Raw genomic sequence first — 17,244 nt, forward strand, 5'->3', positions numbered from 1 at the left:
CCTAATAGAATTATTGATTAAATAAACAGAAAGAACACATTAATAACGGACGAAATAATGTAGCATAACAGTTGACATTTTTAGGCATTATCGTTTTGTTGCTGTTTAATGGCCATTCAATTCGTATCAATATTATGAATCCAATCCAGAACTTAAAAAAATAGTACATTACTTTCCGGAAAACGCCATGATGCGATTGACCAATCAGCGAGGAGCATTCTGCCTAGCTGCCGTGGTAACAGTGAATGCGCTTGCTTTTTGAATTCACCAATCAGACCGCGCGTTAGGCCATTTAAACAGGCGTTTATGCAGCTTCACCCAGTAAGAGGAAAGTTGAATGGTTTTGTGCCAGGACGTATAACAAACGTGGTTTAACTGAGTGCTTTTCATCGGTAAGTTATATTGTGCATCGACATGACGTAGTTTGCGCATTTGTGGTAAACTAAAACGTGATTTTTTTGTAATTTAGTCTTCGGGTTAATTCGCGAATGCTTCTGTGTTTTGTCGGATGTGTAACGTTAGTCGCTTACAGGGTTATGCATGATCAAAGTTTATGTAGTATTATCAAATGTTTTCAAACACCATTTCTTTATATGTTGTGTACGACGTGTGATAAGACTGCATCTTTTCTCTAGAGTGATCACAACTATATAAATGGCCCAATTCGGCTTTGAGAACGACATCCACAACGTCCTTAGATTGGACATGCCTATCACAAACGCCCCGATGGCGAGGTGGCAGAGAAAAGCTAGCACATCAAACTCCCTCTCACCCAACAAGAGTGTAAACCGATCAATCAGCCTTTCCAAAACACCCAGTAAAACACCAGGTAAGGGGCACGCGTGCAAGTTTTAGTAAACGTGATCAATCGTATCTGAATTGCTTCTTAAATATTCAATGTTTCAGGAAAGACTCAAAACACACCTTCCAAGGCAGGAGGAGATCGTTTTATCCCCACAAGAAATAACAAACAGATGGATGTTGCGAGCTTTCTTATTTCAAAAGAGAATGAGCCGCTTGAAGAGACTGCAGCCTTCTCTGCAGTAAGGGTTTGATTTTCTCAGTGATGTTTTGAATGTCGAAATCACAGACACATTTTCTGATCTGTATCTTATTGATCTGACAGCCAAATCAGAAAGCTTGGTCTGTGACTCTAAATGGATACAACATTGAGGAAGCAAAGATCTTGCATTTAGGAGGCAAACCACTAAATGCCCCCGAGGGTATGGTAGCATGTTATAAATATTCAAGTACTGCATTGTACCTTTTAAATATTTCATCCCATTCTTTAACATGTGCCTGCATGTGTGACTGACATGCAGTACTATTCATGTTTGTATAATAACATTGATGTAAAAAGTGGAGTGAAGTTAACGGAACACTTTTCACAGGTTATCAAAACAACTTGAAGGTTCTCTACAGCCAAGTGCCCACACCTGTCTCGACCAAGAAGAGCCGGTACATTTCCTCTGTTCCAGGGCGGATTCTAGATGCCCCTGATATCAGAAATGACTTCTGTGAGCTTATGTTTTTGTTTAACACCACCTATCAATTTGAAGATTATTAAAAAGCTCAACTAGTTGTTTATAGGCCGATTATTATTTTTTTTTAGATCTGAACCTGATGGATTGGGGAAGGCAAAACCTGTTGGCAGTTGGTCTTGCCAACCATGTGTATTTGTGGGATGCTGGTGCAGGGGACATCATTTTATTGAAGAAAATGGAAGATGAGAACGATCACATCTGCTCTGTCTCTTGGAGCAAAGATGGCAATTTCCTGGCCATTGGGACTAGTGATTGTAAAGTAGAGGTAATTACTGATCTGATGATTTGGGATTGCAATCATGACAATCTTCTTTGTATAAAACTGGAAGAATATTCCTTTATGATACTGTTCTCATGATTTCTATAAATTATGATTTTACAATTCTTAAATTTCCTGTTCTTGCATTTCTTTTTGTAGCTATGGGATGTGCAATACCAAAAACGTCTTCGCAGCATGGATGGCCATACAGGAAGAGTTGGTTGCTTGAGTTGGAACGATCACGTTTTATCTAGGTAAGACCAAAAACATCTTGTACTATATAAAAATAATGCATGTCTTTAATGGAGAGTTAAGCAACGTGCTCTTTGTTCCCCTAGTGGTTCTCGATCTGGTATAATTCATCAGCATGATGTTCGGGTAGCAGAACATCACATTTTTTCCTTCGGGGGACACACTCAGGAAGTCTGTGGCCTTACTTGGTCCCCCGATGGCAAATATTTAGCTAGTGGTGGCAATGACAACATGGTGTACATCTGGCCAATGACGACCGGCTCGGGCTATCACGCTATCCATGCACTAAGTGAACACCAAGGAGCAGTCAAGGTAACTTGTATTCACATGGCTGGATATGAACCCCTCCTTTACCACTGCACCGTTTTAAATTTCGTATGCTCTTTTAAGGCTTTGGCATGGTGCCCATGGCAACCTAGCATCCTTGCGTCTGGTGGAGGCACCAGTGACCGCCATATTCGCATTTGGAATGCAAATAGTGGCTCCTGTATCAGTTCCTTGGATACATGCTCACAGGTAGACTCAACATCTGTTTGCATGTTTGTTGTTATTGTACGGGCAGAAAAACTATTTTTTTTAATTCTTTCAGATATCATCTCTTGTGTTTGCACCAAATTACAAAGAGTTGGTGTCAGGCCATGGTTTTGCTCATGACAAGGTTATCATCTGGAAATACCCCTCACTTACTAAAGTAGCAGAACTTGAAGGCAAGTTTTTTACATTTCTATTTTTATGTCTTTAGAACTGTTGAAGCGAATGAGGGACATCATGTTTTTTTTTCTGTTTCAGGACATGAAGACAGAGTTCTGAACTTGGCACTCAGTCCAGATGCTTCTACTGTGGCATCCGTAGCTGCCGACGAAACCATTCGACTCTGGGAGAGTTTTGAAAAGGATCCTGTTAAAAAACCAAAGCCTACCAGCAGTATCATTCAGCAACATATTCGATAAATATAAAATGAGATTGTTTTTATGCAAAGTTGAGGATGGGGGAGGGATGATGTGTAGTAGTTTTAATAACTCTGTGAAAGGGCTGTGAGATCCCATGTACAACCACTGAGGAGCTCAACTGGGTTGTTAGGTGTTCTTTGTCACGTGTGACACTACATGAAGTTTTAATTTTCCCTGTTTGGGCACGTTATGGAATGGAATTTCTAAAAGAAAGCTAAAGCACCGTTTTAGCGACTTGTACAATTTTTCTTACTCAAGACATGTCTATTTAACCCTAAAAGTGATGCCTAAATTATGTACAGAAATGATAATTTCAAATAAAGTTTTGTAAGGAAGTTGTCATTGTTTTATGAGCAAAACTGTGCTTTTTGGTTACTGAAATCTTTTGTTTTTTTTAATTTATTACTGCAGTAAAAGTACAAAGTTTTGTTACACAATTACATTATGTAAAAGAATCAAGAGAACGGGAACTCCTGTGTAAGATATGCATCTTGATATCCATACCATTCAATATAAAATTCTGATGATTCCATGTAAGTGACATACATTAACGTTTATTGCTTTGAATCAAAGTAAATAGTGCAGAACTCTTCAAACTATATTAGGGAGTAAATTTAGGGTCACATTTGAGACTGAATGTTATCAAGTTAACAACTTCACATGAACATGCATATCAGAATAAACTTTGAAGTAGGAAATGTGTTTGAGAATTGTACTACTGCATTATGTCATGCAGTCGTTACATTGCTGCTGTTGAGGTTCTTGATAACCTCACATTGTGGGTGAGTGCAGAAACCATTTAGGCCTATTGCCCAAAAAAAACAGCACTGCAGTCCTTTGATTATTAAAGAGAGAATTAACCAAAAAATAAAAAATCTTACATTTCCTCACCTTCGTGTTGTTCCAAATCTGTATAAATTTCTTTTTTCTGATGAATACAGAGAAAAATATTTGGAAGAATGCTTATAACCAAACAGTTCTTGAACCCCATTGATTACCATAGTAGGAAAAATTGCTTTATATATTTTTTGTTTTGTTGAACACAAAAAGATATTTTGAAGAATGTAGGACAGCAAAGTTCTGGGGCACTTTTAACTACCATTGTCATTTTTCCTACTATGGTAGTCAATGGGGTCCTAGAACTGTTTGGTTACAAGCATTCGTCTAAATATCTTTCTCTGTGTTCAACCAAACAAAGAAATTTGTAACAACTAGAGAGTAATTCATGACAGAATTTTCCTTTTGGGGTGAAATATCCCTTTAAACAGTACTGTGTTTTGAGAAACTATATAACAACCTTTGTTTGGTTTCATTCTGAATAACATATAGCCACCTTTACCTCACAAAGACAACATGCAAAAAAAGGTTCTTATAAAAAGCATTTATTAACTGATAAGTTATCAACAGAATAAAAAAATGGACAACTCATACATATCCAATAAACTGCAAGGAAATATTTATTTACAGTCAAGTTTGGGTTAGATCTGTGAGAACTGTACACTGTGCAAACAACCGGGAGACTCATTCCAGCAAAAGCCGAGGTGATCTCGATTTACTGTCAGGTTTCAGAGCAACATCAACACGGATGATTTTAGCGGACGAATTCTCTTCATGCATAGTGCTACCCAGCTTGATGCTCCAACATCAATAAATACAAAAGAAAGGGGGACCCACTGCCAGATCCAATGTGCTGTTTCATCTCCTGTGAATTCATAAAAAATGACATTTGACAAAGAAAACAATAATAACAATGGTCTCTGGACTAGTGTGATGCTCCAGTGAAGTCCTGTATGCTTTATTTTCACTGGTTCCTTCAGACCTCCTTAACTTTCCCATTGTGAGCAAATCCATTAATGTAGCGCACAGTGCCATTTTCCAAGTGTTTACCGTTGGCTACTACCACTGGCTCAATCACAGTGGTAATGCCATTCTGTTTGGGTTTGTCTTCATTGCTAACAGGTAGCCGCTTGCCCTTTACATAGGTCTGAATCCAGAAGTTAGAGAAAAGGACAAAGAAAAACATGCCGTAGATCCAGATGAGATGAATGAACATGGGCACCTGGTATTCACACTTTTCGATGAAGTAATACTGAGAGATATGAACAGACACCAGCACAAACTGAATCTGTGGAAAATTCAAGAGAAATTTTCATTAAATTGGATTTGTTGAAATGAAAAATAAATTCAGTTTTGCTGACTCTGATATCCAATGAGATCTGCTTTTGCATTAATGTAATTTTATAGGAATGTCAAGACAATAAGTTTATTAAGAATCAATACTAACCAGCTGAATAGCAGTCATGTACTTTTTCCACCACAGATACTTCTGGAAACGCGGTCCTGCAGCTGACAGACCGTAGTATGTGTACATGATGACGTGGACACAAGTGTTCACCAAAGCTTGGAAGGAACCCATTCCACCAGCTGTCAATTAGATGGTATTAAACCAAAAATATTAAAAGGATAATTTGGTTTATGACAACAGACAGGACATCTTTATACTAGATCAGTGCATCTTAAACTTGAATGAGTACTGAATCCACATCATATTTGGAACAATCCTCAAGAACCCAATAATAAACTCGGCTTAAGTTAAATGTTAGTTACTCAGCCATATCATTAGTTATACTGACTTTTCATGTCATATGCCAAATTATATATTTTTGCAGGACATATGGAGGAAAGAAACATAAGTAGTCTTAGATTATACAGTACACTGCCCGTCCAAAAAAAGTCACACTCTAATATTTAGTTGGACCGCCTTTAGCTTTCGCATTCACCGTGGCATTGTTTCGATAAGCTTTTGCAATGTCACAACATTTATTCCCGTCCAGAGTTGTATTACTTTTTCACCAAGATCTTGTATTGATGATGGGAGAGTCGGACCGCTGCGCCAAGTCTTCTCCTGCACATCCCAAAGATTCTCAATGTGGTTAAGGTCTGGACTCTGTGGTGGCTATTCCATGTGTGAAAATGATTTCTCATGCGCCCTGAACCACTCTTTCACAATTTGAGCCCGATGATGGCTTGGAATATGCCCTTGCCATCAGGGAAGAAAAAATCCATTGATGGAATAACCTGGTCATTTAGTATATTCAGGTAGTCAGCTGACCTCATTCTTTGGGCACATAACTTTGCTGAACTTAGACCTGACCAACTGCAGCAACCCCAGATCATAGCACTGCCCAGGTGGTGACTTTTTTTGGACGGGCAGTGTATTTTCTAGTATATAATTAATTACATATATATCTCTGCAAGTCCATTACATGTAACATAATACCGATGTCAGTTATTAATTTCCCTTATTTTTCAATAAAACATGTTGGTTATGTAGAATGTCACTTTAACCCTTTCATGCATAAATGATCAAACCATCAGACAGGATGTTGTTGTGTTTTTATTGCTCTTAGGACATGGAAAAAAGATGTTGAACTTTCTATTTTTCTACTTGAGTGTACATCTGAAGACGTGACCGTGTATGGGATGATGCACTAGTGTCCCCTGTAGTGGTTGATGTGCAACTATGCCATCAAAACCCATAAATATGCCACTGTAGGGACCTCGATGCATGAAATGGTTAAATAATTGTAATCCCCTGAGATTGTGTGGTGATATTCACAATTAAAACATGCTATATTTATTATCTTAAAGGGTAAGTTCATCCCAAAATCAAATTTGTGTGATTTTTTACTCGCCCACATGACGTTATGCATGCTTTGATACCTCCTGGCGTCTTCGGAGCTCAAATAAAGACAAAAGACATCGTTAAATTGGTCCATCCGCTCATAGTGGCTCAATTTAATTTTTTTGAAGCGACGAGAATGCTTTATGTGTGAAAAACAAACCAAAATATTCTGAAATATTCTCCTCTGTCATGTCAGTCTATGGTGCGGGTTCACGAGAGCCCTTCGACGCATGCACATTCGGTGGGGGCAGAAGCCGGCATTCTTACTGACAACCCGAAACTGATCTTCGCAAAATGTCTGATGATTTCGATATTGAGGAAGAGTTGCACTTTTTTGCCCAACTGAATGCGCATGCGTGGAAGTGCTCTCGTGAACGCGCACCACAGACTGACATGACAGAGGAGAATATATCGATTAAAGTCGTTATTTTGGTTTGTTTTTCAGACATAAAGCATTCTTTTTGCTTCCAAAAAATTCAATTGAGCCACTATGAGCAGATGGACCAATTTAACGATGTCTTTTCTACTTTTTTGGACCTTGGGTTGTCAGACGATCTCCTCCTCCACCACAAGCCAACAACCCAAATTATTCAAAAACACCCATATTTATTAGTATGTGACGTCGCTCGATCTTCTGACTCCTCCTTGCCTTTTAAGGAGTGCTGCTCCCTTTCCACCAATCACCGTGAAGTCCTTTTTCTTAGTTCCTGAAAATAAAATTCAAAACGTATATCCTGTGGTCAGTCGCCAGTCCTGAGGAATGTTCTCCAGGACAGTTTCTTTTGGGGAGTGGTCTCCTAGAAACAGTTTCTTGTGGCCGGACAACATACCAACATTCTTAACATTCTTTTAGTAAAAAGAAAACACTCAATCATCTATGCTTTTAATTATGTAGCGTTGTTTCTTAATCCTATGATTCATTAAAACACATCACAACTCATGATTATACTTAAAACATATGCAGTGGATTGATTCATAACATTTTTATGTGAAAAACACTCTTTGTGTGTGTGTGTGTTTGTGTATCTAGATAATTTATGGTTCCAACCCCCACCCATCCTGTCTCACTTCGTCTGCCACAGTAACTTTCCANAAAGCTTTGTTACCTTTTTACATCTGATAATAAAACTTCTATATAATTTGGAGAAACGTCTCTTGCAAATTTTTGAACATGCAGGACTGCCTCAAAAGTCCAACAGCATGCGTGGAAGTGCTCTCGTGAACGCGCACCACAGACTGACATGACAGAGGAGAATATATCGATTAAAGTCGTTATTTTGGTTTGTTTTTCACACATAAAGCATTCTTTTTGCTTCCAAAAAATTCAATTGAGCCACTATGAGCAGATGGACCAATTTAACGATGTCTTTTCTACTTTTTTGGACCTTGACAACAACTATAACCATTATGTCTATGAGGAGGCCCGGAAATCTCTCGGATGTCACCTAAATATCTTTATTTGTGCTCCGAAGATGCCGGGAGGTCTTAAAACATGTTTAACATCAAAATTTGATTTTGGAATGAACTTACCCTTTAACATCATGTTAAAGAAAAGTTCACAAATGTTGTAGACGCTACTGTAACTCTGCAAGCAGAAATAAGTGACTCACCAGGAGTAAGAGTGATGCCCCACCACCAAGTCCAGGGCAAGATAGAATGATGGAATACATGCAGGAACGTCACCTGACTCTGCTTCTTTCTCAACACAAAGAACACCTGCATCACAGGCACAGCTCTCATCAACTCGGGTAAGAAATCAACTGCTTTAAAACAGTGTACACCATAGACCAAATAACAAACAACAACAAAAAAGTTATTTACCGTGTCAAGCAGCTCAACATATTTTGAAAAATAGAACAACCAGGCAGCTCGAACCATCTGAGGACACAATTACAAATATTTTTTAATGAAAAATCAACAATTAAAGGAGTAGTTCCCCTTCAAAATGAAAATTCTGCAATCATTTACACGCCCTCTTGTCATTTCAAACCTGTATGACTTTCTTTCTTCTGCAGAGCACAAAAGAAGATATTTTGAAATATGTTGGTAACAGGACAGCACAGCCCCCCCCCATTCGCTTCTATTGTACGGACAAAAAACCAATGCAAGTGAATGGGGGGCTGTTAACAACATTCTTTGAAATATCTTCTTTTGTGAAGAAAGAAATTCATGCAGGTTTGAAATGACAAGACGGCGAGTAAATGATGACAGAATTTTCCTTTTGAAAGTGAACTACTCCTTTAAATCATTACTTGCATAATTGATGAGTACTTCTGAGAATCAGAGAAGGACATGAATGAACGAAATTTAGGCCCAATCCCAATTCTACCCCTTACCCCTACACTTTCCCCTACCCCTCCCGTTTGGCACGTTCACGTGAAGAGGTAGTGGTGTCTCAATTCTCTTTTGGTTGGAGGAGTAGGGGTAAGCAGAAGGGCCAGATAGCCCTTCAAACAAAGATTTTTCAGGACCTCACTTCAAACGAAGGGCTAAGAGAAATTTCCAACATGGCCGCTCACTCGAGCAAGCAGACCCAAATGTAAGTAATTTTTGCCATTAATAAGGATTTTTATGACAATTTTTCATTTTATGTATGTTACATTCAATCTTGTGTTTGTATTTACGGTGATGTTCTTTTAACGTTCGCAAAAAAAGTTTGCTAGCGGACAGCACTGATTGCACGATATTATAAAATATATTTTTATGTCATATACCATTTTTATGGTGCATCGGCGCATGTCCTCTTACGTAACGTTAGGAGCTAGCAACGACGTATGATGACGTATACCACTGTAGTAGTGGTGTCCCATTTCTTAGTGGAAAATTTGTAACCCTTCCCCTTGCCACTTTGTTTCAAGGGGCAAGGGGAAGGGGTAGAAAATAGAATTGGGATTTGGCCTTACTCTGAGAGCTTGAGGGCTGCTGGAGGGGTCACAGAGGTCACATCTCCAACTGTATGTTGTTGCCCAGCCAGACATCAAGAACTGTAACAAAAGCACATGTCAGGCTGATCTAAAAGTGACACAACGGAGACTGTTTGTTCCAACCTCATTTCCGAAAATATTTGTCAGAATATGTCTCAAAAGATTTGTATGCTAAATCTATTCATTTTCAGAACAATTCTGAGAAATTTATTTTTGAAACTATTGTCATGAAGTCCAATAAGTTTAGTCTAATGTAAAAAATAATAATAATACATAATACAGTAACCCACCTCATAAACAACGTAGGCATTATAGGAAACCATTAAGAAATTGTAGAAAACCATGGCTGTGTTGAGGCGGAAGGGTTTGCGATTGGTCATGTATCGCGGTCCTGCATATAGAACTAAGAACACATATCCCAACAAGATGAACGTCATCTGAATGGGACTCTGCATTAGAGGATAATCCCGAACTCTGGCATCTGAAGGAAATCACAGAAAACCGATCAACCAACATGATGACATAATTCTTACAGTTCCATGGTGCTCTTAACAGTAGATTCTGTTAGATTTCATTCAATAGCGCCTGAACTGCAGTACGACACCCAAAAAAAAGAGATTGTTCTTTTTGAGGTAAATAGTTTTTATGCACCCAACACTGTTATCAAGAAAATTGTTATATCAGTGATTTCTTTTCATAATCATCGAAAACCATGAAACAACTCTCACCTGTTCTTTTCAGAAGGTAGTCGTAGAACGTCAAGATGTTTGAAACCACCTCCGACAACATCTTGTCTTTATCTTCAGACAACTAATAAACTGGAGAACAGAGATAAATGTGATAAAACAAGCTGACAATGGCAATACAGCCAGTACAAACTAGGCATGGACTGATGTGCTTTTGGTAACAAAACAGTGCGTTTTGTTACAAAGTCAACAATGACAGCCCAGGAAAGCAAACATGAAACAGCTGGCCAAGTGAAGCTGTACCTGAGTGACACTACACATTAAACAATGTCGATGTTGCAACCAGACCCAAATTCATTCAAGGTTAGTATGTTCCCTAAAAATAAAATTGCTATAATATGAATAAAATAAAATAAACATTTTGCTCCAATTTCAGACACAGTTGTTGAGAAGAAGGCCTTTTACAACCTTTTTTTTTTGGTTTGTGTGTGAATGATCAACGCAAACCCCAAATGAGCAGCTTATTAAAGTCAATTGACTAATATGAATAAAGGTGTTACCATGCTCATAGACACATATGGCATCAGCCACACAAACATAATAGAATTATAAAGATATGTCCTTCTCCAAAGCTTTCTGTGTGTCAGTCAATGTTTGACAGACACACAATGAGATACGACGACAAAAGATGCTTTACCGCCTATCTGCCTATAGATCTCATGCGATGCACCTTCAAAACATGAACTTACTATATTTCACCACATTACAAATGATCTTATCAGCTGAGCAAAAACACAAAATTGCTCGTGAGGAAGTGATGAAACTGTTCTGTTGCCTCCTCTGGTACTACAAGGCCTCCAATGACTAATAGTTCAACAGTTCAGAGCCAGTTAAACTGGTGAGGTGGAAAAAGGCAGATATCTCACCATCCCATCACAGAATCAGATTAAGTGACTAGACAGGAACTGCTATGAAAACATTAACGCAAATGAATCACAAAAAGTTACACACAGAAAAAGCAACCATTAAAACAAACACAAAAATGTATTCACCCTTTCTAACACATCAAGCCTAAATAGAGCTATAGCTTGAGCTGACAAGGTTATGGTTAAACCTTACCTGTTGTCTATCCTTCGACTCTTTTATACAGCCACTCCAGGCACAAACAAATGAATAAACAAAATGATCAGGATACTGCCCCACAGGGGCAAACGAATGAAGAACGGACCAAATAAAACTGTCCCTAAACTTTTTCTTCTCCCTCAGTAAGCCAGTTCTCCTTGATCACAGCTGTGTTCCATTGGTTATAGAGGATGGAAGAATATATTCCAGTGAGAGCTTTGGCAAGGCAGTGACAAGCCGCATTGAAAAGTGTCACTCGCTGCCCAATATAAAACTGAGGAGAGGCTCATTCTAAAGAGAGGCAACACCCACCTGGTTTCAGGATTGCAACCTGCATTCATGTGTCAGAAACCGCCCTCTGAAACCTGCCTCAAAGCTCAACGATTGGCTCTTGAGAGTGAAGCTGGTCAGCGATTGGTTCTGAACCTAGTGTGGTTTTCATTATGCCGTGGAAGTAGGCGAGAATTGAGCGGCGACTGCTCGACAATGAAAAAGCCTTTTGTTTCCCTAGGGTCACGAATATGGGCGCGAGCCTTATCCAGTGAGAGAACAAAAAACAGATCAAATATAGACAAGATACAGTATCAATACAATACAATTATCATTTCTAAAAAAATCTAATTTAAAGTTTCACTGGTTGGGAATAAAGCAAAAGATTCAAATACAGTATGGGAAGATACATGTGACTCAGAAAAGAGTGGCTACAGATATATAACTGAATATCTAAATAAAGGAATATCTATTTTTATTCATCTGTCAAGTTATCTGTCAAGTTATGTGTTGTATCACAATGAGATGTGTATAAATCACACCACCAAAAGCACACTGACATAATATATCAAAGTCCTCCAGTGATCAGCTACCATGTGGTGCTTGTTCTCTGCGGGGACACTACGTTAGTTTCACTGGATTCCTGTAGCACTGGTTTGACCCGTTCATCATACGTTGAGGATAGGGTGTGGGATCCGTCAAACTGACTCACTCTTGTAGCAGTTCGGGAGGAGGGGAGGAATGTCAAAAATCCTGACATGTGTGGGATGTCTCAACTCTTGCCATATTTCTCTGACACAAAAAGTTCCATAAGTTATACACGAAGTGCTGTATCCAAACCCTAAATAACGTCAATCACATTTAAATGAAAAATGATTTTGAATGCAGTTAGGTTAGGGTTTATTTACGGTTTATACAATTTTCAACATGACATCTTCTATATCATCACACCTTTCTGTAGCTTTTTGAAGACTTGAAGAACTCTCTCTCTATATATTATATACTGTATATATTTATTTACATTATAGATCTTGAACATCTTTACACAATAAGCTGTTGGGACAGTAAACAGGAACAAATGAAGATACTATTTAACGTTAACGTTTCTGTGTTGATGTATTTCTGAAAGCTTGGACTCTTGATTTCATAGGCCCCTTAAGCCAGAAATATTTGACATAGGGAAATCAGTATATTCGGAAGAGTTTACTCAATTGTTTACCACACCTGGCCATGTGTGATGTGTCTTCTTCAGCCACACTCCCAAACCCTCATGTTACATTCCTTATTAACACCATCACCTTGCCTGAGGATTATACGTTTGCTTTTGTTTGTTTTTTTTCCAACACCTGACTAACCAAGACATGACTAGACGTTTTGGTATGATTTCGTAAACTTTGACCTTGTTTCCTTTTTCATCACTTCAATTATGTTTATGACTTTAAATCCGATGCATGTTTATATACCTATGAATCAGATTAATGGGCTGATTAATTGAATTGACTGCCATCCTATAGATTTTACTAATTGTCAAAGTTTAGACAGTTAACACCTGCTGGTAGATTACTGTAACTACATCTTTAGAGAAAAGTGGCCATTTATTCAGACAACATAAAAAAAGTTGTCAAACAACACAAACGATGTATGTTTATTGTAGCCTAATACAGCAGAACTGCCCATCTAAGGATTAATCCAATCTTGTATGTTAAAAGAAATGAGAAAATGTTGATACGTTTTTAGCCTTTAGGAGTGTAATTTTAATTAAAAAAAGATTTAATCATTATTTAATATTGAGGTTTAAGGCAAACAAACACAGCAAAATACGGAAATTCTCACATTTTAGACCAAATTTAATAGGCCATGTAATTGAATTTAAAAAATCAGCTGTCTCCCATTTCATTCATTACTTCACTAAATAAACCTATGTTTCCTGTCGCAGCCCTCGTGACTATGAAAACTCAATTTATACAACTTGGAATTTTGCTCAAACAGACATATTTGTAGGACCCAAACAGACTTTCACCACAGTTACGCCTGTGTTGACTGTGAGATGCTTATCATGAAGACTGCTGATCAGCCGATTCATTCATGTGCAAACAGCTGGCTTTGGAATAAACACACATCGGCAGATTCTGAAAATAAAATAAATGCTGTATTCCACTTTGGAGTGAATTTAGTATGAGGCGGGCTAAATATACAAGAAGGACATTTCTTTAAATTGCTGTAGCTGATAATGTGCAGGGTAAGAGACAATAGCCCCCTCTGAAAAGCAGTGAAACTGGACTGTTGGCTCTCTTTCAGAAGTTGATTTGAGGGCGTTGGTAGTCAAACATCAGTATTTTATCTTTTGAAAATATTTCACGCCTAGTAACTTTTAACACTATGAAAATAAAGGAACCTTACAAACAATTAAAAACACGTATGCAACGGTGTTTCATGCATTCTGACACAATGTTAAACGTGCTGTCTTCTCATGCTTGACATGGTCAACTTGTCAAAAAACGAAGTGGACAAATGACAGTATTTCTGCGCTCGATACATTCCCGCAGCATTCGTATAGGTTTCGGAAAGTTTTTTCGAACATGAAAATCCAGTTTTTAACAACTTTTCTTAGTCCCTTATTGGACATTTCTCCCGGAAAAGCACGCCCACGCCAAGGTGAAAGAAATAGCCCACCCATGTGTCAACCGACGAGCGATAGGAAGGCCTGCTTACCATCAAGATTGTCTGCACTGTGTCAAGATTGGCTGCGCTGTGGGCCTGCAGCTGCAGCTCGTTACTTTTGCAATAGTGAGAGAAGTTGGTGTGTTTGTTTGTTCACGGCATTTTCGTGATGGATGTAATACAAAAGGTGGATATAACGCTGTATTTGGAGATCGTTTGAAACTGATAGATGGAGCGGTCCCAGCGCTAAAAGATGCCGAACATGAACCGCACGCAGTAAGTGAAACTGAGTCATATGTCTGTGTTTGTTGGCAATGGGTGCCAACACGCTTTGAAACCTCGTATCTCCTCATTTGGTGATTTTTATTTTTTTGCAATAAATCATCATTATTAATATAGTCACCCTTTATGTATATGCCTAAATACGTTAATACAATTATATAAATATGAATAAAATAAAAGCAACAAATTAATGAAAAGCACCTAGTCATAGAGAACTTAAAGCACATCTCACTCAATCACGCAATATCAGAGTGTGACTCCCACAATTAAATCATTAAGAAATATGAAACATATTGAAAACTAATGTGTAATGAAAAATGCTATGAATCAACCAGTTTTAAAGCAAGGACAATCTGAAAATAAATATGCATGTTTTGTACTAAGAAACAACAACTACAATAAACAGCAGAGTCAGCAGACTGAGTATGGGCAGAAATCACATGTGTAATCTTTTAAATATCAATTCAAACACTTGCTTGCAATATGATAAATCTAAAACATCAAATATGCAAAGCTGAAATATCCTTAAATATTTATGCAAGTATGGGTGTTTCAAGTCACTGACATCATGTGCAAATCTGCAACAGAGCACAACTTTAAACTCTCTGTTCACCTATAGGCAAGCCAAAAAAAGTCAAAAGTCACACCACTGAAACACTAGAAGTTTACGAACTGAACTAAACTACACAACAAGACAACACAGTTACAAGTGCACCAAAGTCACATTATTATCCTTTTAAACTTAACAGACACTTTCACCTCATAACTTTGTAAAACAATCAACAGGAATAGAATCAACATACAGGAAATGAACACAAAACATAAAATTAATACATTTTCAACCAAACAGATTCACAATAACTTGAGCGTAACACCAAATTCCTACCTGATCAACCGTGCGTCATGACGCAGGAAACGGTGTGATCCGGAAGCCCGGAAGGAATGGATTCTTCCATCTATTGTAGATTTGCACTGTCACTTTGTTAATACGGAAATAAAGAAACGTGTTAGTTTGTAGCAGGCAATCTTTTAAGTCAGATAGAAAATACATGTTTCTGCGGAGAAAACTTTCACATATTTATGAGCGTTATTGAAAAAACGCGTGCTTCTACTTTTTGAGTTTAAGTGGCACTCCTGTGTAGCATTGCTGCTTTTTTGTCTTGTGCCAGAAGATGTCGCTGTTCTTCAACAAAAGAGCTATTAAACCATGAATAGAAGAAATATGCCTACTGAAATTCTAAACTAAGTAATTAAAATGTCATGTATAAATATGAAAGAAAAGTTTATCATGCAAGTTAGATTATTCCACTTATTGTTTTGTGGAGGTTATATGATTTATCGTACAGCCTAACTACAGTCTGGGGAGTGATAGGGAACAAAGAACAAGAGAACAACAGAGGGAACAGAGAACAAGGCATCACAATCACAATCGGTTGGACAGTCATATAAAGATATTTTCTATGATTTTATTGTATGTGTACTACTTTTAAATCTTTTTTTGTGAGGTAAATGTTTCGGTAACTGTGATTGTGATTATCAAACTATACAAAACATTTGTGACAACAATTCCCAATAAAAATGTGACAATCTGGCCTGACCTGACATTAACGGGGAAAAAAACTTTATTGTAAGCATGCAGTTCAACCTTGATGTAACTTATTGTGGTTTTATTGTGTTTGCATGTTTTTTTTATAAACCATTACCAAGCTATTACAAAAATATGACCGAAATCACAAACATAATACTAATTCCCAACAGGTTTTGAGGTGTTCTTTTTTTTCTCGATTAGGGTTTTGGGTTCCTCGCCACCGTTTGCATAGGCTACTGTTTTTTTTCCACTATTTGCCTGGCCGGGGGGCTGCTTTAGAATTAGAATTTTAAAGTTTTACTTAATTAATATTGCATATAGGAATTTATAGTCTGTTATATTTGACTTTTATCTTCAATGTGTGCTCTCACTGTGCGTGCGTGTCTGTGTGTGTGCGTACTTGTCTGTGTGCGTGCGCGTCCGTGTGTCTGCGCGTCCGTGTGTGTGTCTATGTCTATGTGTGTTAGTACGTGTGCATATTGTGTGCGTGGAGTGTTTTGCATGTGGGTATGTCTGTCTTCTGTGTTTTCACATTTTTCTTGTTTTTACAGGTACAACTTTAATTGTTTTGCTTATAGTCAATATGTTTCATGTACAGCTGCTTTGTCATTTTTACTAGACATTTTTAAAAAGCGCTATATAAATAAAGTTGAGTTGAGTGTTTGAAATTGAAACCATCACATGAAATTGAAATTAAAATGATATAGTATAGTATTGAAAAGAGAATGTGTGAAGATATACAAATGTATCCATTGTGGTAAGTTCACCAATATGTCTATATTTTATAAGTTACATATATATGGAGCTTGAACTATATATATGTTAAAATTTTTTTGTAAATTGTTAAAATGCCAGTTACATTACATATAAGTACATTGTGTATAAGTTTTTAAAATTCTGATACATCTGTTCATCTCATTGCTGCTTACAGCTATATTTAGCAATGTCTTCTTTATTTATAAAAAACAATGAAAAGCTTTGTCACTCAGCTTCACACAATCTCATTGTCTCTCACGATTTC

General features: G+C 37.6%; 2 protein-coding genes across 3 annotated transcripts in view; one reads left to right on the plus strand and one right to left on the minus strand.

Moving 5' to 3' along the window:
- Positions 1–279: 279 nt before the first annotated feature.
- Positions 280–3,636, plus strand: cdc20 (cell division cycle 20 homolog). Its single transcript, XM_057334651.1, has 11 exons — positions 280–392; positions 636–829; positions 907–1,043; positions 1,127–1,223; positions 1,392–1,517; positions 1,613–1,809; positions 1,963–2,057; positions 2,142–2,367; positions 2,446–2,571; positions 2,645–2,762; positions 2,845–3,636. The coding sequence occupies exons 2-11, from the start codon at positions 655–657 to the stop codon at positions 3,003–3,005; spliced, it is 1,458 nt and encodes a 485-aa protein (XP_057190634.1). The 5' UTR covers positions 280–392; positions 636–654; the 3' UTR covers positions 3,006–3,636.
- Positions 3,637–4,370: 734 nt separating this feature from the next.
- The window catches only part of elovl1a (ELOVL fatty acid elongase 1a), a 36,871-nt gene continuing 23,997 nt past the window's right edge, over positions 4,371–17,244 (minus strand). The window contains exons 2-10 of one of the 2 annotated variants that reach the window (XM_057334652.1): positions 15,522–15,613; positions 11,420–11,955; positions 10,343–10,432; positions 9,905–10,095; positions 9,594–9,674; positions 8,512–8,568; positions 8,301–8,406; positions 5,290–5,429; positions 4,371–5,130 (exon numbers count right to left, since the gene is read on the minus strand). In XM_057334652.1, the coding sequence (XP_057190635.1) occupies positions 4,819–5,130; positions 5,290–5,429; positions 8,301–8,406; positions 8,512–8,568; positions 9,594–9,674; positions 9,905–10,095; positions 10,343–10,403 (948 nt within the window). In that variant the 5' untranslated portion in view covers positions 10,404–10,432; positions 11,420–11,955; positions 15,522–15,613 and the 3' untranslated portion in view covers positions 4,371–4,818. The remainder of the gene's footprint in view (positions 5,131–5,289; positions 5,430–8,300; positions 8,407–8,511; positions 8,569–9,593; positions 9,675–9,904; positions 10,096–10,342; positions 10,433–11,419; positions 11,956–15,521; positions 15,614–17,244) is intronic. The other variant, XM_057334653.1, reaches the window with a different exon arrangement.

The sequence above is a fragment of the Triplophysa rosa genome, linkage group LG5, assembly GCF_024868665.1.
Source record: "Triplophysa rosa linkage group LG5, Trosa_1v2, whole genome shotgun sequence".
NCBI lineage: Eukaryota > Metazoa > Chordata > Actinopteri > Cypriniformes > Nemacheilidae > Triplophysa > Triplophysa rosa.